Source organism: Sylvia atricapilla, chromosome 1 (assembly GCF_009819655.1).
Source record: "Sylvia atricapilla isolate bSylAtr1 chromosome 1, bSylAtr1.pri, whole genome shotgun sequence".
Taxonomy (NCBI): domain Eukaryota; kingdom Metazoa; phylum Chordata; class Aves; order Passeriformes; family Sylviidae; genus Sylvia; species Sylvia atricapilla.
The window spans coordinates 15,859,628-15,887,625 of NC_089140.1; the positions used below are offsets into that span (position 1 = coordinate 15,859,628).

The 27,998-nt window shown below is 36.9% G+C and overlaps 1 protein-coding gene across 1 annotated transcript in view; it reads left to right on the top strand.

Annotated features, from left to right (window-relative positions):
• Positions 1 to 27,998, top strand: part of MPP7 (MAGUK p55 scaffold protein 7) — a 148,193-nt gene that overhangs the window by 17,775 nt on the left and 102,420 nt on the right. The window contains exon 3 of the mRNA XM_066315663.1: positions 22,611 to 22,775. Within this exon, the coding sequence (XP_066171760.1) occupies positions 22,739 to 22,775 (37 nt within the window). The 5' untranslated portion in view covers positions 22,611 to 22,738. The remainder of the gene's footprint in view (positions 1 to 22,610; positions 22,776 to 27,998) is intronic.

The window sequence follows — 27,998 nt, forward strand, 5'->3', positions numbered from 1 at the left end:
CAGAATTCTGCTGCAAAGAATTTCCAAAACTGTTGATTGTATCATGTCTTTTTTTTTTTTTTTTTTTTTTTTAATTCTGCAGAATCCTTCATTCTAGGTGAGCTCTATACAGGGTACCAGACCTCCCTTCAAAGCCCTTCCCTTGTCTGCTCCTGTCCTGCCTGTCATTAAGTCACCAGTAATCTGCTGATGCATAGGGGTCCACCTCCAGTCAGCCCTTAGTGTCTGCCTTCAGATCTTCCTGAGAACATCTCGAAGCTTTCTCTCACAGAGTATCCTAAACCAGAAGGCAGCTTGACTCCAGCTCAGTGGTGATTTGTTATCTGCAGTGGGGTGCTGAGGGGAGGTCTGTGTGTCTGCTGTCCCTCAGTCAGGGCACGGAGCTGGGTGGTTGTGTTCTGACTGCCCAGAGCGTGCTGCTGGCTGGCATTCCAAGTAACCTTGCACTGTAACTTGCAGACATACCTTAGTTTCATAGCTGCAGTTAAAACTCTTTTAGCTTTTTGCAGGTGGGTGGTGTGTAGTTTGTTAGCCTTGAGTTAGATCTTAATCACAAGTAAAATTCTGAAGGAGCCATCTTGAAACTGTTGACCAAATACACAATGCTTCCAACCCAAATCTTTCCTGTTGGGATCTAAAGTCACAAGCTGCAGTTAGTTATAGGTGCTAAGGACTTAAGTGCCTGAATGTTTTCTTACATAGAATGTAATTAATTCAGCAATGCAGACAACTTCCAAATTGAAATTAACTCGCATTTTTAAAATAGTGAGGTTGATCATGTGTAGAGAAAATAAACGAAGGCATGATTGTACTAGAAACTATGATTATATAAGGCCCAAGAAACAAAACAAAAACCAAACACCGGAATATTCTAATTGGCTTTTGAACAGTCATATAAAAATACCTGGTTCTTAGTTCTTTTACTATGTGTATAAATTTCTACCAATTTATACAGGAATTGGTCACAAGTGGGTAAGTGTGTAGGACAGATGAAAGAAGATCCATGTAGAGAAAGGCAGAAATAGTCACGTTTCTGTGTCTCTGTTAATAAATTGGCAAAGATGAGACATTCCAGTTTAAAACAGAATAAAAATGGATCCAAATGCATGTGCAGACTTATTTTGTATCATGATGGCTGTATATTAATAGAATTCAGAGAAAAGAAGGCAGACTCAATTTGCTAGTTTCAGTGAATAGACTAATTCAGATTCCTATTGAGTAATTGCAGAAGGCATTTTTCATTTTAATGAGCATTCTGTATTCTTTATCTCTTGGTAGTCTCTGTTTCCCAGTAGAAATTTGCTGTCTTAAATGTGTTTCTTAGCCCTTTTGTCAATATTGCATTTATTTCTAGATGAGTTAAGAAGTGATTGTAATGTGCAACTTAAAATGACTAGCTTAAGGAGGTATTGAATTTGAAGGACTTTGTGACAGGGAGTTGTGGTTTAATATGTGAACTTAGTAAAATCTGCTTTCCTAAATGGGAAAAACACGATAGAAACATTATAGAAAGTGTCAAATGGTAGCTCTAGGGTTTTAAGTTAGATCTTATGTGTGTCAGAATTTGGTTTGTTTCAAACTAACAATTTCCTTGTTATGACATGAATAAAAGGTACTTTAAAGAGACAGCTTTCTGTAATAAATGATTTTGACTTGCATTCTAGGGTGTTCACAAGCTACAGGTAAAGATCTTGAATTTTCTTTGCCATATTCAACAGATTTCAGGGAAAACAGACTTAAACATCTCTGCTTAAACATAATACTAAAGGACTGGGGATCTATATGTTTATTTCATAACTGATGTATGTTATTCACATCACAGTTTTTTGCTTGTGATCACCTTCATATGTAGTTTGGAGTTACTGCGCTCGGCACTGTGATGCCCTCTCTCATCCATAAGCTCAGAAAAACATGTATACACACATGTTAGGCTTTACAAACTGTTTTATTTTAACGTACATTACTATGAAAGCTTGTTTTGGAATTGCACTATGAAGAAAATGCCCTCTTTTGATGTTTGGGTGCCAGGAAAATGCTTGGCTTAAAACATTGAGAGACCAGGAAAATGCTGCAGCAGGTGATGGGGCTGTGGAGTTTGTTTTTCCCTAATCAAGAAAGACAAAAGAGAGGCAGCATTTTGTAATCAGAAGTAGAGCATGTGTCCCTGTTCCATCACCCGCTGCAAGTCTCATGACGAGATGGGTGTTGAATCTGTGACCCAGTTATTGTGTATAGGCAGGTTGAGCCCTGCCTCCTACATACTTGCTGAAATGTTGTGATGTTTCTGAGCTTCTGTACAGAGAGAATCAAAAGGAAAAAATCTACAGCCTATTTTCAAAATTCTGGGCAAAATTACTTTCTACCAAAATTTTGTAAATGCTTGAACATTTGCTTCTTTTCTTGGACCGGTGTAATTCTAAATCTTCGGTGATATTTAGCCACTATAATCAAAAGAGAGGTAACGGGGAATGTCATGAAGTGGCTTCTCCATTAAAAAAAAAAAAAAAAGGAAAGAAACTAATTTTGGTTTGAAATAGAGATGCTTGGAGGAGGACTAAAAGGGAGGAAATTAATAGGAAATTATTTATTTACAATTTTGAGGATTTGGGATAGTGAGCACAATGCAAAAAAAGAAAAAAAAAACAAAAAAAACCCAAAAAAAACCCTTAACACTTGACATAAGAATTAGAATTTATTTTCACAGCATATTGTGAAAAGTCAGAACAAAAAATTTGGGTTCAACAAGGAGCTTTACAAATTTGTCAGTGTTAGTGGTGATAGTCCAGAGTCAGTCTGACCCAGGTGGATGCTGTGCTGCAGATTCGCGAGGGAGGAATTAATTTTGACTTGTGTCATCTTCGGTGTATAGTAGATAGTCTGTGCTGGCTCTCCTGAAGATAGGATTCTGTACTTCATGGATTGTTACTGTAGCTAAGTACTGAGTGGTTTGGGGTGTTTCCTTAGTTACTGTTCTTATGTCCTATTCAAAGTTGGCTGAAGAGGAGGAAGGTGGTGTCATGCCTTTCCCAGCAGTAGGTAAATCTGAATTGGTGGGCTTGGGTCATCAAATGATTTTAGTTATCAACAACATGCTTTCATGTTGAGGACACAAAGCTGACTTTCTGTCTGTGTGCACATTATTCACAAGTGGATCAAAAAGCAGCAACACAGAGACAGAGTAGTGGTGGCAGTGATTGTAGATACATTCTGGATTAGTAGAAACTTAAGTGACTGAAAATAAATGCTAGGTATTGGTAATTTTATACTAAAATACATGTCAGTTACTTTCTCAGGTGTTTTAGTTTTTCTTTTCTATGAAGTATCACATCAAAGTGGTCACAGAACAATTGAGATCAAGCATTTGTACGTGGAATGGAATAGTCTCTTTTCCCTGGGTTCCAGTTTGTTCTGGTAGGACTGAAAAGACAGCTATAGAGTATGCAAGAGGGTGACAAGGTTTTGTTCAGTCTTTCTTCTGTACACACCATGTGATAGGAATCGGGACAGATGCTTGTCAGGCAAGACCAGTAATTGTCATATTAGCTGTGGTTCAGACTTGATGATGACTACTGAGTGCCTAAACAGACAGTGTGCGTGTCTTACACTCACTAAAATAATATTTTAAGTATTGTTTTAAGAAATTTTCGTTCCTGCAGGCCAGTTTCACCACCACTGATTTGTGACAAAGGAACTTGACCTCTGAATGACAGCTGAGTCTCTCTGCACAACTGAAACTACATAGATGAAAACATTTAGAAAGTGTGGAGAAGTCTGGTGGGGTCATTAGGTGACGTGTACCTTTTTAGGATCTCAGCAGAACATTTTATGGTGCTTCTATCAACTGCTAAAGCAAAGTTTGTTATCTCATTTTCTGAATTACATGAAATACAGAAGATTTGGACAGCTGCTTCTAAGTTACTAAGCAAAGTTATAGCCTCCAAAATACTGGAATTATGCTTATGTGTTAAAAACAAATTGAGCAAAGGAATATTTTAATGCCAGGCGTAGCAGTGAGAAGAAAAAAAGGGAGACTTCAATAATTAATGTCTATCTATTTTATAAGGGTGATCATTTAGCTTGTAAAATGTTTATTTGTTTTTGAGTGTACTTGAGATTGTCCTGCGATATAAACATTGTGTTGACAGAAAAATCTAGTTCTTTTTGAGTAGCCTGTCCTCAATGCAATGGAGGAATCTCTTATTGCAGCTGAATTCTGAAATTCCTGATTCAGCAGAAGGGTTGTTGACTTAGTGGGGAGATGCTTGATTCATAATAAAACAGCCACCAGTTCTCTTTTCATTCTACTCTATCTTCAAAATGAAACAAAAATGCAGTGGAACGTATAAATGTGCTTGAAGGTAGGAGCAAAAGACATTCACTGATTCTGTTCATATCAGATATTTCTGATAACTGAGATGTGTTAATCATTTTTGGGGGGAGGGGAGCGGGAATAAAGTGGCAAGTTATTTTCTTGTTTGTAGTGTTTAGAGAACTATTTAAAACAGAAAAAATGTAACAGAGAATGACTTTAAACAGAACATGATACAATTACTTTAGCAGTCATTTGTCAGTAGATTTGTAGATGTTTCTGTCCCATGTTTATATAAGTAGTCTGATACCATCTTTAGGACATAAACTGGTCTGTCTACTTGTGAAACTGGAAGTGATGCCTTTTATTTCTCCTGCAGTTAACTTTGAAAGTATTTTAAGAATGTGGATAATTTCACTCTTCTCAGAGAGGCTGGCAATATTTTTTTACTTACCATCAGCAATTGACTGGAAAACAAAATGTTTTCATATGTGTCTTTGAAGCCAGGGGTGAACAAGTATGTTTCCTTCCTTTTTAGAGAATTCAGGCTTCCGCTGTTGGTATTAAAATATGGAAACTATAGCTTGAATGGAAACTCAGATAGGTCATGGTTTTGTCTCTCTATTACACTCTGAAAATTTAAAAAATAAAAGTATTTCTCGTTTAGATCATGTGAATTTACTGAATACAATAAGGCATTTTGGTCCCTAGAAAAGGTGCATAATAGGATATCCCAAAAGCACCTATAACGAGGGGACTTCTTCATTTTACTTTGAAGTTTCTGTTGCAAATTCCAGTCCTGCGACGGGAATGGGGACTGCAATAGGATTCCTTGGGGACCCTCTGCTTCTCTGAACCAAACAAGTTCCATCTGGTGAATTAAAGAGCTTTTGAAATATTATCATACAGAGTACATTCAGTTTCTTACTATTTTCCTGCACGGTGCTTTTTTCTATGTGTAAATCCAGTGTTGCTCCCTCAGGTCATCATTAACTTGTTTGTGTATTTGAATTAACTGACTTGGCAGCTGCCCAGCACCTCCTGCAGATTAATAAGAGCAAGTTTCACCTTGTTGTTTTTGGTCATTTCATGACTTTACATGTGACATTCTTTCTGCTGCTTGTCCATGACTAGTTTTTTTCTGAGCTGGTATTTTAAAGAAGACGTAGTTTCTTGAAAGTGAAGAGAACAAGTAAGGCAGCACAGTGCCTAAAAAAACACATTGAGACAGATCTCCCTCTCCCTCTGGTGTTAGGTTGATTTGTGCCTTTTCTCCTGGAAATACAAGAAAAAAAATTAGTATTTTCTCTTTCAGTTTGGAAGGATTTTCCTTTCTGGTGCAAGGGGAGCTGTGGAGACTGAGAGACTTACACTATCGTTTTGGAGTATCTGTGTATTGTTTAGGAGTGGGCCAGGGAAATGTTGTCTTTTTATGTTTCAGATGATGTGTGTTTCACATACTCTGCTGAGCTGGTTTTGCATCCATGGGCTGCCAAAAATACATGAGCTGAGAAGGCCCTTAAGGATATGTAGCAGAGCCGGTAGTGCCAGTTTTTGTGTGGTCCAAGTGTTGTGCCCTCTTGCTGCTGTCTCTGTATGTGGTGGTAAATTATTGCTGCTGCTTACTCAGCACCAGCCTTGACAAGGATTTGTGCAGGGTTTCAGAAAGTCCCAGTTCAGCTCCTGAGCCATGGAGCTGTTGATGGCTTGCCATAATAATGTATGTGGTTCTTGTATTAAGACTGATTTCTTAATCAGGGGAAGCTTTTTCTTCACAACCAAATTTCAAAGAATATCAGAGGAATAGTTGTCAGGTGCTCTAAAATGGAGCAGTTCTGAGATGTGCACTTACAGCTTCATTGAGGTAATTTTGTACAAATGTTTTGTTGGTCCTGCATGACACAAAGATGCTCTTTGAACAGATGTCTCAATCTCAGTTATTGTCAAAGTTGTAAGACTGTAGTAAGGCTAGGTTATTACAGCTATGGCAAAAGGTTGCAGGAAAGGGAAGGTCAGCAATGTAGTTCTTCATTCTAGTTTCCAAAGCTATCATTATGGCTTTGGAAACTAGAATGAAGAACTACATCATCATGCTCCTGCCTCTGCAGCTGGGGGTGTTCTAATGAGTTTAATCACATTTTAATTAGTGTTTCTAGGTAATTAAAATTTTTGAAGAGATGCTGCTAAAGAGATATACTTGAGTTTGAGTTTCTAGTGTGTGTGTAGAAGCTGGCTTCCAGATATCTGCTCTGTCTGTTCACAGAGGCTAAAGTTCATCAGAACTGTGGTGTTGCATATTGGTGGTCATTAAACTGCCCTTAAATGTTAGATAATCTCAAAAAGGGCATTACAGATTAATTAGTCCTCCTGACCTAAGCCCACCTGTGCCTTCTCTTTTGGCTTGGGGATTAAGTGCAATGATGCTCTCTTGCATATTTTGGAAATGTCTGAAAACAGTAAAACTACACTATAGTACTGGGAATTTATATAAGTCAAATTGTTTTCTAGTAACCAGATTTTACAACAGTTTGTTAGCATTTACTTGAAAATAAATTTCTAGATTCATATTTGCCCTGAAACATCTTGACCTTTTCTTAAGACATTCATTCTTAAGTTCCTTTTAGTTAATCACACTTTTTTCTTACAAAGGTGTACAATGCACTTCCATAGATTTTTCTATGAGCAACTGGATAGCTTAACATGAATTTCTGTATTTTTTTAACTTTTACAGATAAGGACAAAGGGAAACTGTTAATTTTTTAATATAATAATATTTTTTCTCCTAATTTCAGTGGAAGTAGCCAGTAAGTACAAATAATGTAATAAATAATTTTATATTTCAATTAAAATTCAGATATTCATTCCTATGGTAACACTTATTAATAAACATGAATATAGTTTCATTAAAAATTAAATACTAGCCTCCATGATAATTTAGTGGAATACATCAAATTTCCCATCTTTTGAGAAAGTAGAACAAGCAGATCTTCCTGTCATGCTTACTTTTTCATTTGTATACAGGTAAATAAAAACAACCATTCCTATGTTGAAGTTCTACTCGGTCACTTGGATTTTAGGCTAGTTATTGAATTGAACTAGTTGAGTAATTTGAAATCAAGGACATATTCTCTGCATATGTTAAACCCTGTGATACTATCCAGAGTAGGACTTCATAAAACTCTGTCCATTGGAACCTGTTTTAATATATTCTATTGTTAGACTTTGAAATTTAGACAATTCTGTTGGATGAATATTTTTCTAGGTTCTTATCTTTTGTCACTTTGGGCCGTGATTATGTACTTAAAATAACAGGTGTCCTTTTGAAATGCCCTTATCTTTAGTTTTTTTTTTAAAGTGAGAATCAAATTAGTTTTTTTTTTTAAAGTGAGAATCAAATTCTAATGTTTCGATATCTTTTAGTACTTTGAGCAAGTAGTGTGTAAATGTGGAAGCAGCAAAAGCTCATCCTGTCTTCAGAGCTGCATGTGGCTGGTTTGCTGCAAATAAGGCCAATATGTAAGACAGTAAAGGCAAATAGACTACTCAGTGAGCATGGATTGTCCATGCAGTGAGTGAGATGGGCCATATTTTGGACAGTGTGAAGACAGAGAATTACTACTTACAACTGTAAAATATGGACTTATGCAAGATGACTCAATGCTAACACAGAACATAGGTTGTTTAAAGGCACACTTGCTAGATTTTCATAGGAGGAGCTATGAAACTTCCAAGCTAGCTTTTATGGTGAGATTACTGCAAGTGTCTTCATGAGGGTTTGGCAATAATGCTGATAGCAAATTCTTTGGTCATACTTGCTTGCGCTTAGTTTTCAGGGATTTTTTTAACTCTCACTGAGTGTCATGGCAGTTTTTTTCCCCAGTAGCCTCATACCCTTCTCCTCCCCTTTGCACACATAAAGACATTTTGCAGGTTGCCTTAAACCCACAGGCAAGGGTGGGTTTATTTGGGGTTGAAAGATAAGAAGTGAAACATGCAGAACTGCTCATTGCAGACCATCCTGCTGAGCCACTTCCAGTAAGTGGCAGGTTGTGTACAGCAGGGTGCCTGTTTTCTGGTGTGTCTGCTACAGGAGATGGTGGTTGGATGGTCACTGGAGTCTGGAATCAAGCTGACCAGCTGATACTGGTGGGTTGTCAAACTAAGTAGGTCCTAAAAAGCAATGGTAGGAGAGTGGTAGCAGGGGTGGCTAGCTCAAACTCAACCTGTCTGCATCTGTGTCCAGTGTAGAACAGCACATTTTCATGCTTTTCATAGTCATGAAGAACTCACTGAGTGCCTAGTTGGTGTATTTTATTGTTTTATTCAGAGTTATCTGCAGCTAGAGGCTTTGTTACTTTTATAGGCATTTCCACCCCCGCCCTTTTTTTAAAGTTCCCGTTTAAAATTACAGCAGTAATTAATTTTTCAAATACTTGTACATTTGCACATTGATAACTGTTCCACAAGTGCCTGTGACATTGTTAGTGACTGATCTCTGACATACTATAGATCTGATGGCTTTTGTATAAAACTGATAGCGTTATCACGGGGTGTTGGTGAGGCAGGTATTCTACAAACCCTGTTGTTCCTTCCTCTTGCCTTGTGGGGAGGTTAGAGGCTGGGCATGCCCACTGTGATTATTCTGTATTATTCAAGATAGCAGGACAAAAGAGGGTTTTTTTAAAAATCACCTGTCAATGCTCTGATTTTGGCATTGCTTTCTAATTCAGATTATTTTTTCAGTAAGTTTGTAGTTCCTGAGGGCCTGAAGGGGTTTTGTGAGTGGCCAGAAGAGCAAGGACATTAGCAACTCTTATTCATCTTCTTTTGTGACAATGTGTAAGATATATATTCATCAAAGAAGCACACTCTACTGATCTTCAAAAATGCTCTATTTCATTATTTACATGTAGTTGCTTGTATATTTTGTGTGATTAACCCCTGGGGTGGGGCTTGTTTGTTTGTTTTAAATTTGGTTATTATCGTTAATCTGTTTCTGTGTACACTCTCTGCTTGAAATAGTGTGATGTGGTACTTGGGAAAAAAAAACTTAATTAGTAAGCTGCATCTGTATCTATAAGCTGTGAAGTTATGAGTCTCTTATTTCTACTCGTTTTCACACTAGACAACAGTCTGAAAAGAGTTTTCTTTCTTCTCTCTGCACCTTACTTTCTCAGGTAGGTAGGGGCAGGGCAGAGGCAAGAATTGCTGAGGAGACCAGTGACCAGTGGAGCTGACCTTAGAGAAGCACAGCTTTCTTGAGTAAAAACATATTTAAAACAGAGTTATTTCAAAAGAAAATACTTTTTTTTTCCTTCTCTTAATGTTTGCTTGACATTTAAATGAAGAGAAATTTCCTTTGGAAAAATTAATCTGAATCTCTAAAATTTTGGTCCATTTGCCTAACAATAAAGATGACTGGACCTGTGTTAATGTTTTCTGTGTTCAGTTGTTTCTTGCACTGGGCTGTTGGATTCAAGAATTTAGGCCACACTGAAAAACTCTTCCAGAGTGCTTACATGCTTCTGCACTTCCATTTCCTTGCCATTCCCTGTGGCTGTTGCTGGCTGTATTCCTTTCAGCTGAAAGGTGGTATTTTGTTTTGTTTCAAACTGGTGGGCTGCATAATGATGAAATATCTTCTGGTATCCACTTAATAACTCCTAGGGAATTAACTTCCAGGTCCTAACGTCTGTTTAATCTAGTTTATAATGTTATGAGTAACAATTACACTGTTTGTGAAAATTAAGTTACATGTCAAAGTTCCCTTACTGTTCTTTAATCATACTGCCATACCTGAAATGAGCTGTGACAGTGATACTTTGGCAAATAATATACCATGAAAAATATTTATGCTCTAATATTTTCCACAAATCTGAAGCCTACCGATGAGTGAGAGAAGAGTAGTTATGAAACTGGATGAAATTTATACTACATAATTATATTGCTATACTGTAAAGGCTGACAGTGATGTGAAATTTGGCAGCAAATATTACTGCTGCTTTTACCCTTCTTTTGATCTTTTCTTTCTTCCTTCCTTCGCCACCCTAGTTGAAAGTCATAGAAGATGCAAAGGGAAAATTTGGAGCATCATTTTTCTCTATCATGAGGCCAGATTTCACTGATGAGTAGATTTTGCTGTCAATCAATTCTGTTTTCAAGCACAGAGCATTAGTTCAAAAATATTACAGTTTCAAATGAGAAGTTACGCAGACCAGATGGCTAATTGGTTGCTGGAATATGATGATGTTAGGTTTTATATTTCTGATTAAGCTGAGAGCTCTGAGGGAGATACTAATACAGTCATCAGTAAGGAGCGGAAGAAATTATGAAGTGGAAGCTTCATTTCCTTTGAAAAGAAACACAGGATGTTGTCACTTTTACCATATAGAAAATGGAACCATATATCAAAGTTGATATATATCAAAGCATTGATCAGGGAACCTGGAAGGCTGAGAATTTTGATGAAAATAGATGAAAGGTATGTGAATTGGGGAAAAAAGAGCTTACCTGGAACTTAAATCATTGGGAGATGCAAATATGTGACTTCCTATCTACATCAAATTATGTCTTACATTTTTGACATTCTTCCTCTTCAGTGTGCTTTCTAGTGAGGAGTTTTCAGAGACTTACTTCTTTCAATGGGCAAAAATTTCTTGGACATTCTTTACAGGAGTTAGCAATAAAAATGAGGGTTGTCTCAGTCTCGGACATTTTAACTGAACAAGAAACACAAGTTATGTCCAGGATTAAGGTGTGTTAGGTCAGTTGTAAAACATTTCACTATGTATGTGTAGTTTGAAGAGAAGTAATTTAGAAATTTACCATAGTAATAACTTCTAAATGCCTAATCAGTTTTATTCCATGAATATTCCCTCAATCTAGAAAATGTTGATGGTATCACAGTGATGATTATGGTATAATGGATGTCTTCTGATGAAACACACTATGAAAGCTGTGTTTTGTCCCCTCTGACTTCTTGGTCGTCTGGTCTTACTTTGAGTAAATACTGCCTTTATAGTATGGAAACAGACCACAAAATCTTTGAAATATTTTTTCATTTATCCTGATTAGAAAAGGAGGAAAATAAGCACTTTATTAATAGCTATTCAAGATTGAAATGTTTTAAAAAACACCACCTTCATAAAAAGATGGATTGACAAAATGCAACTATGGCAACATTCTTCAGTAATAAATTGCAAATACTTGTTTTAGTTGGCATTCCTTCAGTTTCCTAACTTCCTTAAAATTACCAAAATCCAGTCCTTCATTTCTTTTAATTCTGGCTTATTCAACTTTAAAATAGGAAGGACACCCTCTGCTGTTAGGAAATTCAATGGAATTTTGTACCCAATGTGTTACTGTTCACAGATCATGTAATTTCACTTCTTAAATAATTTGCAGGCAGTTATTTCAATAATGTTGTTTGTGTAATATGAAAATGATCACTTGTATAAGGAGGGTAAATAAAACTAATTTAAACGATTTTTAAAAATAATATCAGTAAATAGCATACAGTTAGAGCATTATTTATCCTAAAGTTTCATATTAGATTCTTCTTCTTAAGAAGTCAAATGCAGACCTGTGCATGGCATGAGATGAGGAGAACTGCTTGGTATTTCCAAAGAAAAGATGAAATCCGCATTGACTTGTTTTAAAAATGCAGGAGCTCCCTCTCGTGGCTTAGAGCGCTGTGAATTCCAAGTTTCTGGCAGAAAGAAACGTTTTCAATTTATCACATTAAAAAAATACCTTATTTTGGATACTTACCTGTAGAGATGTTTTTCTGGTATCTTGAAAGTCATGGTAAAAATCGGTTGTGATGCCCATTTGGATTCTGCTCTGGATGTAGTGTGTTTTTGCCACCTGGCTCTGTACCCCCACAGGCAGGAGATTGTCCTCTGTTGTTCATGTGGTAATGCTGGAATGGTCATGACAGCAACATTTAATGTACCCTTAAGTTATAAATCCAATATGTCCCTTCATTAAGCCCCACCTGTGCTTTTCACAGCTGTTATGAGTAATGTGAGTCTTTGATGTTCACTTTGTACAAAGCCCTGTAAATCATCATAAGTTTAGAGAGAAGTTTAAAAAAATTTTAAAAGCTTCACAGTTGATGAATATATCGTGACTTCTTTCGTCTCCTTCCATATCCTCCCCTCCCATCCATCTAGAGAGCAGTAGGAGAGAGGAGGCTTCCTCACTGTTTGTTTATTGAGTCATTCTCCTTTCATAGTCTCTTCAATGTTGCATATCCTCAGAGAAATTCAATGGTTCTGTAGATCTTAAATTTGGTAGGCTCTTTTATGCAAAATCATTGTCACGGGTAGGAACCTGACTTGAAAAGGTAGCACTGCAGATACATCTCCTACTTTAGCTATTTAAAAAACCACAAAACCAAGCAAAAAAACGAATTAATTTCTGAGTTCTGAGAACACAGGTTGATTAAAACACATATTTAACTCATCTCTATCAGTGTTGTACCCCCTTAAATCATCTATCAAAACAGGAGCCAAGAGCGCCAGATGAGCCTTAGCCCCTGTTCTGTATCTTACCATCTTAAGAATACTAATGCAAGGAACACACATCGGTATGTACTGAAAGAGACTGGTTACTTTGAAGTGACAGTTTTTGTACCTGAAGGAGCTTCATTTAGATGAACTCAGTTACCTGCCATTTCTCTGGTTTTTTGACCAGGTATTTTTAGCTTTTCAATTCAGAGGGAAGAGTGACCTCTGCTTACACCCTGTACAGGAGTATGAGCGAGTATATGGCATGCGTGGGAACAGTGCACAATCCTGTATTAACTTCTTCAGTGCTATTAGGGAATTTTCAATGACAGCTCGAGGAAACATTTTACTGTGTAATAGTTCTGCATTGCATCATCAAAACTTCTCTAGTCACAGAAGAAAAAAATACTTCATTTTGCAAAGTGTCATATTTTTTAAAGAAGTTTATGCACTTTAATTTAGCTACACTTGCTGGCACAGGTATGCTTACTGCTTCATTTAGCACCTTAGTAATTTCCCAGTAAACTTCAAGATATGTGAGTTGAAGAGCACCAATGAATGCCAAAGGTTCACTATCAAATTGCTTAATTCTGATTTATACAGTTTCAGGCAAGAAAAAAAAGAAAAAAAACTTTGGTATTTCTAGCAAATGCCAAAATAGAATCAATGCAGTATTGTTCACCTAGTTAAAATTCCAAAATCCAGGAAATGCAAACATTAAGTTTCCAACAGCAACATTAACTTGGACTCTTTGCATATCCTGTGTTTTCCTGGTATGCATTAAGACTTAAAGCAATGTATTAAGCTGTGAGTTAAACAAGAAAAACAGGGAAAAAAAGTCTTCATGTAGGTAGCACTGCCAAGTTTAGTTCTGTTAGCAGTTGTGTTTATTGACCTTTTATAATTTTAAATTATTTTCTTCATAAAGATTGAATATGGTTTTTTTGGCCAAATGAAGTGAAATCTGAGAGCTTGTCTTCACTGCAGTGTGAACTTGACATACAGTTTACCCCTTGCCTTAAACTTGACTCTTCATCCAGCAGTATCTCAGATTTGAATTTAGTGGTTTTTAATCTTGGAAATATGACTTGATTTCTGATTACTGTGGGACTATTACGTGGGCTCTGTAGGTTGGCAAGACAGAACTGTGAATACATTCCAGGTGATATCTTCTTTGCTAATTAAATTTACACATAACTTAAGTGTGCAGAGTGACTTGACTCATAGAGTAAATCAAACTTAAAGATGGACTCTTTAACTATATCTCGTTTGAATTCTAATGTATCGTTTTGGAATATATATATATACTATGGTTCCAGATTTTTTAGAGTATTGTAAGTAACCGAAGACACAAGGAAGTCCTGCTCTGAGGGTAGTTCCATCCTGGAGATGGTACAGAGCTGCAGGCAGACAGATCTTCCTATGTGGATGTTCCTGTCTGCGACTGCTCACATGTGCCACACACTTAACGCTTCTTGCCTGTTTGAACTCAGCTAATCCATGTTCTAGAAGAAAGGGAAGAGCCTTAAAGGAGGTATTTGGAGAGTTGTAAAACAAGGATTTGCTGGTTAAAAATAGATTTGGAAGCTGACTCTAGGTTTAGAAAGCAACGGTATGAGAGTCATTCACATTTTCACATGTGAACAGTGGTTGAGTCAGTGGGGTGGGGGTGGAAATGGAGACAGGAGAAGGTGAAAACTGTAGGGGAAGTAAAAGTAAAATAAAGTGTCAGGAGATGGGAATATTTATAAATACAGGGGGTAAAGGCCAAGTTGATTACTGGAAGTTCTTGGATTCGTGACAAGAATAGTTAGTACACAGCAGTGTCATAAGGGAAAGGGTAAAATGGATATAGATGTGAAGCAAGAAACTGCAAGGTGGAATTTGGACAGCAGGGCCAAGCTGCTTGGGAGAGGGGAAAGCTTCTCTCCTGGAAAGAGGGAAATGGAGCAGAGGAAGAGAATGAAAATAAAAATGGAAGGAAGTATGTGCTGGGTGACAAGTCTTACAGTGGCTGTGATGGAATAGTGCTGTCAGAGTTAGCCAAGAAGGAAGAGGGGAGGGTATGCAGCAAAAAGAGCTTTTCAGTGGCATCTGGAAGTTAGATGGAATTGGAGAATTCCAGAATGAAGGGTGGTCACAGGGAACTTCCAGAGAAGATAGAAGACTTCAAGAAGTGTCTGGTATGTTTGAGGTACCAGCAGTGCAAAGGCACTGGAATGTGTCATTGATTGGCTGTTCTCCTTCACCTTTCTTTTTTCCTACAAACTTAAATCACAGAAAAGTTTGGTTTTCAAAGCTTGTAAACTGGTGAAAGTCAAACACAGAATTCCTCTGATTAGCTGTCCATCCATGTGCAGTACTCTATTTTTACTAGGCATGTGTACTCTTAAGAAATACTTTTTGTTACTTATGCTCAAGATGCAACTAATAAATTACCACTTAACAAGTAAAAATGTTTTTCAAAATGGAGCTAAATGTGTAATGTCCAGATTGCTCGCTGAATTTTAAAACTTCCCATTGAAAAAAGCAATCTGAAAATAATTTTTAAAAAAATCATTGTAGTGGAGGGGTTTTGGATAAAAACACATGTTAATAAAGTGCGGTTATTTTCTGATTTTGCTCTCAGAAAATAAACCCCGTGCTTAATTAGTAATCCATCTCTTTTTTCTTAACCCATCCTCTAATAAAAAAAAAATCATTACATTTTGACAAAAAAGGATTATGGAAAATTATGCTGCACAAAGGAGAAGTGTTCAGAAGATTAGTTAATCTGAAAGAGAAGGAGTGATCAAAAGTTCTGTAAAAAAATTTGGAAGCATTGTATAATATCTGTGCCTTATTTGGCTCTAGAGGTGTTCAAAATTTTGAGTTTGAACAATAACATTTTGATATTGGAGGAGATATTTCTGAGTTTGAAATAATAATTTAAATGTTTGTGTAATTGTGGGGATGTTTTTTGGATATGGCTGTTTAACAGACCTGAAAATTGATGCATGTATGTTTTGTTGGGCTATGATGTAAATAATCCTGGCAATGCTAATATGTAGTTGAACTATTTAAGTCTATTAGATATTTGCTAGTTTATTTGAGACCTCCTTAATCCTGATTTTACTTCTATCACAGATTTCCCATCCACTTTTCTAAGTACGGGATCAAACTGCATTATTATACTATTCAAATATGAAGCATATTTTTAAAATTGGAGTTACAGAACCCCTTGGTGCAAAACCTTTTATTTGTTTTTTAGGGAGTGTTGAGGTTATTGGATGACTCATTGCAGTAGGTTTTGCTGAACTCTCATTTACAGAAAAATTGCCAATCTTTTCAGTATTTTGGGGGTCAATAAGGTTTGTAATTTACTGTAGTTACTTACATTTTTCAAACAGACTGTCAGGAAACCATGCCAGAACAAAACTATTTGTGCAGGTAATTAATGGAGAGGCTGTGGTACCCGCTGACAGCTATTTTCCAAGGAAAGGAATGGTTTGCAGCTCAGGGAAAAGTGTTAAAAGTGTGCCCAAACCAGTAACTCAAACTGAGAGAGCAACCTTTGATCTGAGACGTAGTTTAGGTCACATTTTAATGAATAGCTTTATTAAACTAGTATATTAAACTAATATTATTCTGTCAGTTGGTACATTTTATTTGCAGAAAATTGGATCTGTCTAAAAGTATTGGACATCTACAACAGTGATGCTGTTTAAAATTAAACTAGTAGCTTTAGTGTGTTTATTTAAAGGAATGTTTTCATGCATTTAAAGGAATGTGTTCAGTTCAAACACTGACATAAAAAATCTAAGTCTGGACAGAGCTCGTGCAGGGGTTTTTGTGTTAAAGGCAGGGAAGGTGCACGTTGCAAAAAGCCTTTCCTCTGTTTTAATATTGCTGCTTATTGAACATATTTCACTTCAGCACAGCAGTGTTTTCACTGCAAGGAACTGCCTAAAGCTTAAATTGCAATACATCATAATATATAAATTAATAACAATATTACCAACTTTTCGATATCTTACTATAGTCTATATTTTATTTCTCTTTTTTCTGTGTTGTATTTACTCTTTGAGAGAATGTATTTCACAATTGTATTTAGAGAGGATTTGGATAATGGTGGTATCTAGATAAATGAAAATTCCTCCAGGTGAAGGAATATTATGAGGGAAAACAGTCTGAAAAAGGGAAATTGTGATACCAGTTTCAGTGTTGCTATTGGAGTTGTTTAGTTAAGTGAGATTTTTTCCATTGACACAGGATTACTCTTGTCAGGAGGAGAAACCTGTTTATTGCTGAATTTGTGAAGGAAGAAAATTGTACACTGTGTTCTTTTCCTTCTCCCTGTCTTCTGAGTGCTTTGAACAAACTCAGTCAAACATGAGAGAGGATCTCCTCCATATATGAGTTTCTGGCATGTTTTTGGAAATATGTGGTCAGGTAGTGATTGAAGTTGTGTGTTTTCTGTTAATGATCCAGCAAGGGAAGTGTCTAGTGGGAGCTCATTCTTGAAAAGGAAGAGAATAAAATGCTAAAGGTTCAAATATGTAGCCTAGAGACCACTCAGGAGGTCCACTCCCTGGAAATCAGCCTTCATTCTGGTGTCGATCAAACTGCTGTAAATAACCACCACAGACTCATGGGGTGGTAATTTCTACTTACCATGTCTTAATTATTTTCATTACATGGCTCCTTAAATACTCCTCTTTTTTATTCCTTGTAGTCAAGGATTTTATAATTTAGGTGATTTCCTTTTTTTTTCCATCTGTAAAAATTTTCCCGTAAGTAGAAACCAGAGAGATCTCTCTCCTGATGCACTGACTTCACAGTCAGATTTGAGCCATGGAAGTAGAAGTCACGCTACAAGATAAAATCATTTTAGAAGTAAATTTCCAAACTGCTGTTCCTTAAAGATGTAACTACAAATGCGTAAATTAAATGTCAAGCAGTTACACATTTTCAGTGGATGCTGAAGAGTGCCTAAATTATTATCTACTGTTCTCACAGTCTTTCCACAAAGTGAGGCTCTTTCTAACATATCTATGGTGTAACCTAATACAATGGAGAAGACTGATAGAACAGTATACAGAAGAATATTCAGAAGCCTTTAATTCTTCTTATGGCTGAAGAATGATATGATGACAAGACTATGAAAAAGTTAGTAAAGGCAGCTGTTGGCCTTTTCAATTTGGGACAGTCCATGTTTTCTGTGTTGGTGTATTAGTTAATAACATTTGGTAGTTGCCATCGATATTTCTGAGGGTTTTTAAGTGGTCTTTATAGAGAGATATTTTTGCGATTGTAATAATTTTCATTACACACACAGCTGAGTGAGTCAGAGGTAGCTTCTTACTTCTGCAGGATCTTTGAAGACCCATCATGTTCATGCACATGTCCTCTATGCAGTAATTCAAGTTGAAGATTTTTTGAAGGTTCCTGTTGCCAGCCAGTATGCACTGCCCGTAGGGGTGGCTTTGGAAGCCTGTCAGGAGCCACAAGCAGCTTCCAGTAGCCTGTCGAGGACGGTGTGATTAAGGAGGTGAAACCTGCTTCAGAAGAGTTTAAGAATTCACTAGATCCCATTACATTACAGCTTCCAAAAGAGTCGACCACCATTTTCAATTCAGATTTTGTCTACTGAAACAGATTTACTTCTCCCAGTCCAGAAAACCTCCCTTGGCAATTTCCTGTGCTCACTGGGTTTTTGGAGTCTTGTATACATGTCTGTAGTCACTCAATTACTTGAGGCCCCATAATGAATACAAGACTGACTGGCTGTCAAATTTCCTGTCTCTGCATGAAATCTCTATCTGGTAGTTTGAATACCATTTGCAGACATTCTGGTTTAGTCCTGGAAATCAAGGTTCAAGTCGTCATAATTGTAGCATCCTTTAGAAAAACAGGTTGAGTGTTTCTTGTATCAAACAACCTGGGTTTATGTGTTCCATCCGCAGCCTGCCCGCCTCCTGATTTGTAGCATTGCTATGTTCATACTTTTTATCTGTCATAAACTAATCAGAAGTCTTCAGTCTGCTTTTCAAATATTAAGAAAATCAATTTATATTCATTAAAGTGCCAAAATATTGAGTAACTTGTAATTGTAAAATACCCTTTCAGAAATAGGTATTACGGAGTTTATTGAGGTTTGTGTGGGAAGTCTGAGGTAGAACCAAGACTTCATGTGTTCTGTCTCCAACTTCATGGTGCTTGCCATAAGTATAGATTTGAATCAGCTTTTCTACCTCATCTTTTCTCAAAAAATGGACTTGACTGAAATAAAGTGTATGCATGACTGATGGAGTGACTTCAATTTTAAAGCAATAGAGGACGCTAGAAAGAAGCTGCTGAAGCTGAAATTACATGGAAGGCGGTTCATCTTGGCACTCTCCAGCTGCCTCCCGCCTGCTTGCTTTATCTGCCCAAATGCTCCTCATTCTTACCAGTCTTGTGTTGAAAACGTGACTGGGCGGGGACAAGATTTGTCCCCTCATCCTTTACCGAGGGGTTTCTCTTACATGTGGAATATGCAGTAAATAGTTCCTTTAGAGAGTTGTAATTCTAAAATTCTGTAGTCTTGGAAGGTGCTTCTGGGAGGCTTCTGGCCACTCCTGGCCTTGTGTACCTGGGGCGTGTGTCACCCTGATGGGTTATGTCACTGCAGTGACCTTGGTGATGGAGGTGACCACGACTGTGTCTGACTCGATGGCCGTGCAGCGTGTAGAAGCTGATGGGAGACGGGCGAGCATTTCCGTGCTTTTTACGGGCGAGCCTTATTATTTTTTTTTCCCCAATACCTGCAGTTTAACCAGAACGCCTTAAAATAGAGACGTCTTTCATGACGTAAACAACTACAATTGTGCATTTTGTTGTTTCCTTGCAATCCCTGATGTACGTTTCTGTGTCACTAATCGGAAGCCGGCGGGGGAGGCCCGTGGCCCCGCGGAGGAAGGCGCTCCTGCCCGCGGCCGCCAGGGGGCAGCCGGGAGCCGCCGTTCCCCGCGGCGGCAGCCCCGGAACCCGATACGGTGCGATCTGTACGAGCAAGGTACAACTGGAATAATGAAATTTCAAAAAAATAAGCCCTTTTAAAAGGCTGGTTGTAACAGTCCTGCTGGGTATTGTAAATGCCTCAGGTGCACTTGATACTGCTGTTACGTTCTTGGCGCTGGCTCCTAATTTTTATGGAAAGATGGATTGAACTTCAATTTAGGAATATTCGGTAATCCCTCTCAGGACATACTGTAACAGCTGGTATTTCTGTGTTGCAGCAAATCGATTCCATACAGCAGTCAGCAATGCCTATGGCTGGGCTCCGGCAAAAACTTCCAAAGCATTTTAAATAAAGTGAGCCAAAGAAAATAGCATCATCACTGCAAAAAATGTAGCTTAATTTGCACGTTAGGAAAAAAAAAAATCCCCATCCCATTCCAGCAAAATATTAAGCATTTTACTGGTAAGGATTTCATCAGGTCATTTATTTTTCATTAATATATATTTAGGATCTAGGGGGAATAACTTTATGCTGTATATAAGTTTCTTAAATAATGAGGAGGTTGATTTTTTTTGTACTGAATGATTTACTGTGAAATAAAGAAAAATAAAGAAACTGATGGAGTTGAAATATATCGCATGTATGTAGATCACCAAGATTTTCTGCGTTTTGCAGTGAACTCTTATTAAGGAACCTGAATTTCTGGTTAATAGTAATGTGCTTACAATGAGAATGCCTTGTTTGGTTGATTTCGGGGGCTGTTTTGTTTTGTTTTTTCTTTCTTTCTTTTTAATAAATGAAAGTATTTTAAGATGCATCTAAATCTCAGATGTTTCAGTAGTAATCAATAATTTTGTTATAAACAGTTCCTTACACATGTTAAAGTAAAAACGCCTCCATCCTTCATACTGCCGTGGTGTGCTCGCGCTGGGGATTGTCGCTGAGTTTGGGACAGGATTTCTTTATGTGTTAAACAGAAAACAAGCAGAATTAATGTAAAGTGAATATGTTCTTTCTTAATTGGTACAATGTGTCCTTGGCTATGACGTGGGATTTTTTTTCCTCTTTTGAACTGCACCCTGGCTAGCTTTGCATAAGATGTTTTACAGCTCTTGTCATCAAAAGATGAGCTTTCACTCTGGAATACTTAATTTCCTTATCCATGCTTTAAATTTTAAGGTAATGGATTTTTGTGCTGATTTGATGAATGTCAAATTATTTTTTAAGCTGATTTTTTTTACTGAAGACTTCTTCATAAACTTCTATAACTTTAAAAAAAAAATCTTAAACCCCTAAACAATCTTAATAGATAAGCTTTTAGGTTTTTTGTTGGTTCTTTTCATCATAGAAGAAGTTGTCCAGGGAGGCGGCGTCTGCTGTATTTGCCTTCTTAACCAAACCACCCAGATTCACTGGTAAATGTCTAGGGGACCTAAAAAACCCCCATACTTAAAAAAACCTGCCAGACTATTTATACTATAGGCTTATACCTGGGGACAAGTTAACAACTAACTTATATCTAACAATTGCTTTAAAACTTTTTAAACAAATAGTGTTGATGGCCCTTGGTATGCTGCAATTTTTTTAGCCTTGTAGAGATTTTTTCAGTAAAAACCAAAATTTTGAACAGTGTACACTCTTTACAGCACCTGTATATCACTCGTCCACAAGACCATTGCCAAGTTAACGTGGGTCCAAAATATGCACTTTAAGAGCCAACATGACTTCAAAAGTCATTCTGATTAATATGAATGTGTTTAAAAAAAAACGACAAAAAATAAACCAGCAATAGCAGCAGCAAAATGCTCTTCTGTTTGTTTATTTTCTTTTGCTAAAACAGAACTCTACTGCTTTCTTTCTTCAAAGATCCTTTTTGTTTATTGAAATCTGAAAAAAATCCTTATTTTCTGGTAGCTTCTATTTCACCCTCTCCCTTCCTTCTCCCTGCAAACACATCAGTCCCTGCCCTGTTCTAAATAGACATTTGCTGACTTAACTGGGAACTTCTTTTCATATGTTTGTGTTCCAGATTCTTATTTTAACATACTTAAATACAAATGCATTCACTTATATTTGAAATTAATTCTAATTTTTGTTACACGTACTCTGAATTTTTCTCAAAAAGTGATTAAAAGAAAGAGTCAAAATTTACTATCAGTAGACCTGTACAATTATTACAAAATATGTGTTAAAAAAACACCAACTTTGTCGTAATGAATCACAGAAAAATTCCTTACATGGTAATGGCTCCATCAACTCCACGAATCAAACTGCTGTTTACCTTACAGAAGTATTTGCTCCAGTCCTACTTTTTACAACTTCAGTTAAAATGTAGATTATATTTCCGTATTACAAATAAAAATCTTAAATTACCTGAAAACAATTGAAAGGAGGCTAGATAGAAACACTGAATAAATTATCGTGTTAATAAGCAATTTTATTTTCCTGACATAAGTAGTAGCACAATTTGAACTACCTCAATTATTCACAGTTTTAATAAAATACCCTTAGACTTTTGTTTGCAAAATGCCTGACATGCTGGAGTTAAAGAGTATAATTTACACTAGAGAGATGTGTTAAATTATCCTTAATGCAGAATGGGATTATAGGCTAGACTGAAGAAAACAAAACTTGTTTCACCTGGAGGAAATAAAAATCTTAACACTCATAAATAAATGCCTAGCATTTGGTTTTGAGAATCTTTTAAAAAAAAAGCTTATTTCGTGATAATTATTGGATTTGGTGAACTGCAGTAGTATCCAGTTCAACAACGTTCTTAATTGCAAAATTCTGTTTCTGTTCTTTCTAGGAGAAGCTGAGAGATAACATAAATCTTTGTAGACAGCTTGGCTGCAAGCAGTTAAACTGAAATAAACTCCTGCCTTCTGGCTGCAGTGCTGCTTTGAGGTTTCTGCGTGACGCTCTGCAGACTCAATCATGCCAGCGTTATCAACGGGATCTGGGAGTGACACAGGTACGCAGGCCAGGGAGGGGCCGTGTTTCCTCCACATCTTATTTGTTAAGTCTGTATTTCAAGTAAGATAATTAATTATGGTCTCACCATAAGGTTTTTAATTTAAGACTTAAAAAATAACCTTTTCTCCCTGAAGTTAATTTAGATACATGAAACACCACAGGTAAAATAGATTCATATTGAAAAGTCCCACCACCACGTTTTTCCCCCTCCATCCACAATCTCCTAAAAACAGCTCCAAACATATATTAGAGATGGATCTGAAGAATTTGGATTCCCCTTTGAGGATGGTTCCTACAATGTTAACTTGAAAAAGGAGGAGGAGGAGGGAAAAAAAAAAGATGATATCATGCATGCCTTAATATTTGCAGCAGTCTAGACTATCCCCTCTGTGAGTTACAGTTATCAGTAGAGTTATTTCTGAACACAGACTATTCAGTTTTGACAACTCTATAACAAATTAGGAGAAGAAAAATACTGTCTCAAGTTCTGTTCCTTCACTTGCCTTCCACGTTAGAGCCCAGTTCCTGTCACTGGCTGCTGGCAGTGGGACTGCAGATATGTAATTGCAGCTTTCCATAGTTTTCACTTTCTTTGTGGCAATATTAGGTTATATTCAAAGGTTAAATTTCATCTTCTTCTTGTGCTGACGTCTGACAGTATTTTTGTCCCTGTGTTTGGGATAACTGAAGTTAGTATTTTTGCTTGAGAGTGTTTGTTAAGAAGGAGTGATCCAACTGAGGTTGCAATACAATACAGAGATCCCTGCTTTCTACCACTGTGCCACACAGTTTTATGCACAAGAAGTAACAGCAGGATTTGGAAAATTAGGAGGGAGGTTTCAGGTCAGGAATCCAAAAATATGTGTATAAGTGAGTGTGTATATAAGGAACTGCATTTGATTCTTATTTTTAGTAGACTGTACAGGGCAGTGATTTTGTTTTCCCCACACATAAAATTTGTCCTAGATAACAATATTAATCTTTACAATTAGGGTGTGTGTCTGTTTGTTTGTTGCCATGGGGAAGGAGAGTTGTTTTGTTTTATATGCTTTTTTTGTCTCCCTATTCTTGTGTTTAAGGGATTTGACTATGACCTTGCCAAGCCCTATCTCTGCATACCTTTCTTTTCTCTCCCTCTCCTCATGGAAATAAGTGAGTTGAAGCTATTCAGTATGCTAAAGCTGAGTTTCAGAAGATGTGTCAAGGTCTACTCTGGGCTAATTTTCCACTCTGGACCTTTGCTTCCTTAATCATGCACCCTTTTTGTGTCCTTTCAAAACTTGCCTTGATTTTTTTAAAATTATTACTTGTTTGTTTATTTTTAAAGATTGTTAATATGTCCAAAAGTAATAGTCATGGACATACTTTCTGAATAAAGGAAGAGAAGGGCTTCAAAAAGTAGGAGATACTCCTAATTTTGAAATACTGTGTGTTAGAATGCCTCTGAGCATGATATACTGTGCTATTTAATCCATATCATGATGCAAACATACCCTTAATAATTAAGATCTGTGTTAAAACTTAAGTGTTTTCTTTGTCCCATGAAATTTATAGTAAAACATGATACACACAATTAATACCTTGCTGTTAAATAGTGCTGCTTGTTAAGTCCTTTTTTTTCTGCCTCAAGTTGTAAGTTGCTTCTCTAAATAAAAATTTGCATTTGGAGTGAAAAGGGAATTATATTTTTTTCTTCCACTTTCTTTACAATACTTCTTGATGGGGCTGATATGCACTTAAGTATTTTGGGGATGGTTACATGAAACTGTGCTTTCTACCCTGGCTGTGATACAGGTGGTTTCTAACTGGAGTCCTGTTTTTCTGCTGTTTCTCTGACTCTTAGATTAAAAAATAGTGGTGTGCATAAATTTTTTCTTACCTCTGTTCTTCCTATGTGGGTAGGCCAGTCTTCCTCTTAGCCTGCCTGCACGGACTGGTATTGTGGCATGTGAGAGCTTGAAACTCCTCTGTCTGGGACCCTGAGGACTTTGCAAGTCACTTGCTGGGACCTTTAGAGTAGGGACATAACCCTGTTCAGTCTATTTGCTAAAATTCTCTTTTGTAAATACAATCAGATAAAATGCAGCCTAACCTGGTTTTGTGCCTGTTAGATGCTGGGTGAAATAAAAGTAAACCTGAGTTTAAAAAAAAGTGTTCTTTAGTCCTAGAAGTGCAATATCGAAAGTTGCCATGTCATGGACGACTGGACATTCAGTCAGCAGTATGGGAACAACAATGATTTTTTTTTTTTTTTAAATTTACATAATTTGAAGTATCAGATCACTGCCAAAAGTAGGATAGTGTTCATGATGGGCTGTATATGATGAGACTAAATGTTTACCTGACTCTGTTTGTTTTACCTTGCTTTTAATTTGTCAGCAGATTTTGTTAGAAGCGTGTCCTTGTAACTGCTTTCTTCATATACATTCATATACCTGCTTTTGTCCTACCATGTTTTAGCCTGTATCTTCTTCTGAACAGAGGCCATGCCTCTTAAATCTGTTTTGAGGGACATTTACATTTAAGCTATGGGAAATCAAAATCATGGCTACAGTATTTTCAGTCTTTTAAAAAAAAAATGTTTTAATTTATTCAGATTGATATAGTGACTTTTAATTTAATTTTATACCTTATCAGATTGATCTGGCTTCACTAACCTAAAGACAGAGGACAAAGTATTACATACAGATGCTTCTTTCTCTTCCACTCTTCATTAGCCATATAGAAAACCTATTCTTATATAATAATTATAATTGAAAAGCTGCTCACTATGCATAACGTCTGTGTGACCCTTAAGGTTTATGGTCCTGTCAGTGTCAAGTCAAAGTTATCTTAAAGCAACCAGCATGAATGGAAGGCTGAGCTCATGCCTCAGGCAGGGTCAGAAGCTTTCAGCAGTTTCTGTGTTGCAAAAGTCTGCTTGCCCTCTGTGTGCAAGCCCATCAAACAGATTTTTTGAAGACTGAGCAAGAAGACTTCCATTTTTGCAGGTAAAGCAAATCTGTGAGATATGACATTCACTTATCTGGTATATTTAGGAAGGTGGAAAATTGCAGTTCTGGCTTCAGAGTAGTAGATGGCAGCTTTGTTGCTGACTTTGGTGGAGCCAAGATGACATCATTACACTTTAAGTGTTGTTCTAATGTGAAAAACATCGTAAACTTGTTGCAGACTTCTTTCCTCCCAAGGCTGTATCAAGCTTGCTTAACTGACAAGCTTAAAACTGCTTTTCTGTTTGTTCTCAAAAACCAGTGCATGAATGTGCAAAGCAGATTTCATGTTTTTGTTTCATGTGTTGTCAGCAGGAAAATCATATTTATGAGCCAAGTTTAGGCACCAAGTAAAACTGTGTGAGATTGCTTATATACAGTGAAAGTCAGAAGCAGTTCCTGGATTTGGATATTGTAAATTATAGAAAGAGAAAATGTGCGAGGGCTTATGTTTGTTTCTCCTTGAGCACATAAAGGAGCGAGCACTGTGCAAGATAGTGGAGTTTTCTCAGTATTACAAGAGACTGCAAAACTGAATACATGTTAGGTTTTTAATTAATAAAAGCCCCACATGCTACTGACCAAATTTTAAGTTCATATGGCCTTTAAAATGTTTTCATCTCTGTTTTGTAATAATGCTAAATAGATATGTGAAATCTGTTCTAAATGTTAGGTATTTTTCCAAAATGCATTTGTGGTGGTGTATTTTGTGATTCTTTAGAATGAATCTTGACCTCTGAAGCTGCATGCTCTTGATTTGGATATGCTGAATGCTGGTAGAAATGTTTTGCTAGAATAGTTCGTATAGATTGACTTCCCAGTGGTCAGAGACCACTGCAAGCAGTGGAAAGTTTAAAGATGATTTTGCACTCATCTGAGCACAAAAAGAAGCTATCTTGCTTTTATTGTTTTCATATAGATGAAAACAATAATTTCTCTTTATTAACTATTATATTAATGCATTTTGATCAGCTTGTCAGTTTCAACATGATGTTTTCTAAGAGGATTTGATAATAAAAAGGATAAAAAGATGAGGAAAAAAGTAATAATATGAAGAAAAAGCTGAGTAGTTGGCTAAGCTGAAAGGGGAGGCATCAGAAACATCTATAGTGGAAGAAGGACAAATTTATCTGAAGTGCTAAAATTTTAATTTTAGCCTTTTAACCCACTTTTCAGGATTCAGAAGGAGATCAAAATCAGAGTTCTATTTTTACGGCCTATTTAAAGAATGCAGCAACATAAAATTGTGCCCAAAGATCTGGCCATCTCATTGTTACGGATGAAGAGGAAGGGAATTTAGGAGAGCAGCGAAGGAAAGTTTTCTGAGAGTTGTTCTTCCATTGGAGGCTGCCAGGGCAAAGGCTTGCAGGGTCATCGGTTCCTGCTCCAAACTGCCTTTGCTTCCCCACTGGCGTCCCGTGGTGGAAACACAGCAGAGGGAAAGCCTTCTTTACACCCTTGGTGACAACTTCAGGTATAGGTGTGCTGCAGCAAGTGTGGTGTGTAAATGATGTGACCGCACCACAATTTCAAAGCTACTCCAATTCCTCAGCACATTGAAATGCATAGGGTATGGCAGATATTCATGAAAATGGATTTGACAGCTGAGGCAAAATTTATGCTGAATTAATAAATAGAGCCAAAATTTTATCCTTGCATTCTTGATTTCTCCCCATCTCCATCTGCCAGAGGTATTAAATGGCTTTTAGGATAACATTAATTTGGAAGATTTGGGAAAGTATGAGATGTATGGCTAGCTTTAATTGCAATCTGATTTAATTTTTAAAAATACAACTTGCTGGTGTTGGAAAAAGTATTTATTTTGGTATCAACATATTTATGGTGACTTGGAAAATTAATTCGAAGCGAAATTAAATTTCTCTAAACTGTTCTGTTTTGTTTTAATATTTTATATTATGCTAGACTGATTCAGTAGTGTGGAATCAGAAAATGCATGTAAGTGTATTTACTGATGGTAAACTCTTTAAAACTATTAAAGTTTTTAGACACATATAAATTCAAATGGTCTGGCAGCTGAAACAATTTTACCCCCCTTTTTTTGAGCTGTGTGTAGTTTTGTAGTAGATCTGAAAGTACAATAGCCTGTACTTTTGTACTGTTTCTAAGCAGAGGCTCTATTGTATATGGCTCTGCTTGTTGGACCAAAAGCCGTAGTTACAGGAGTGGTTGACAGTTCTAGTGATGCCAGGTGTCCTCTGCTGAGAACAGAC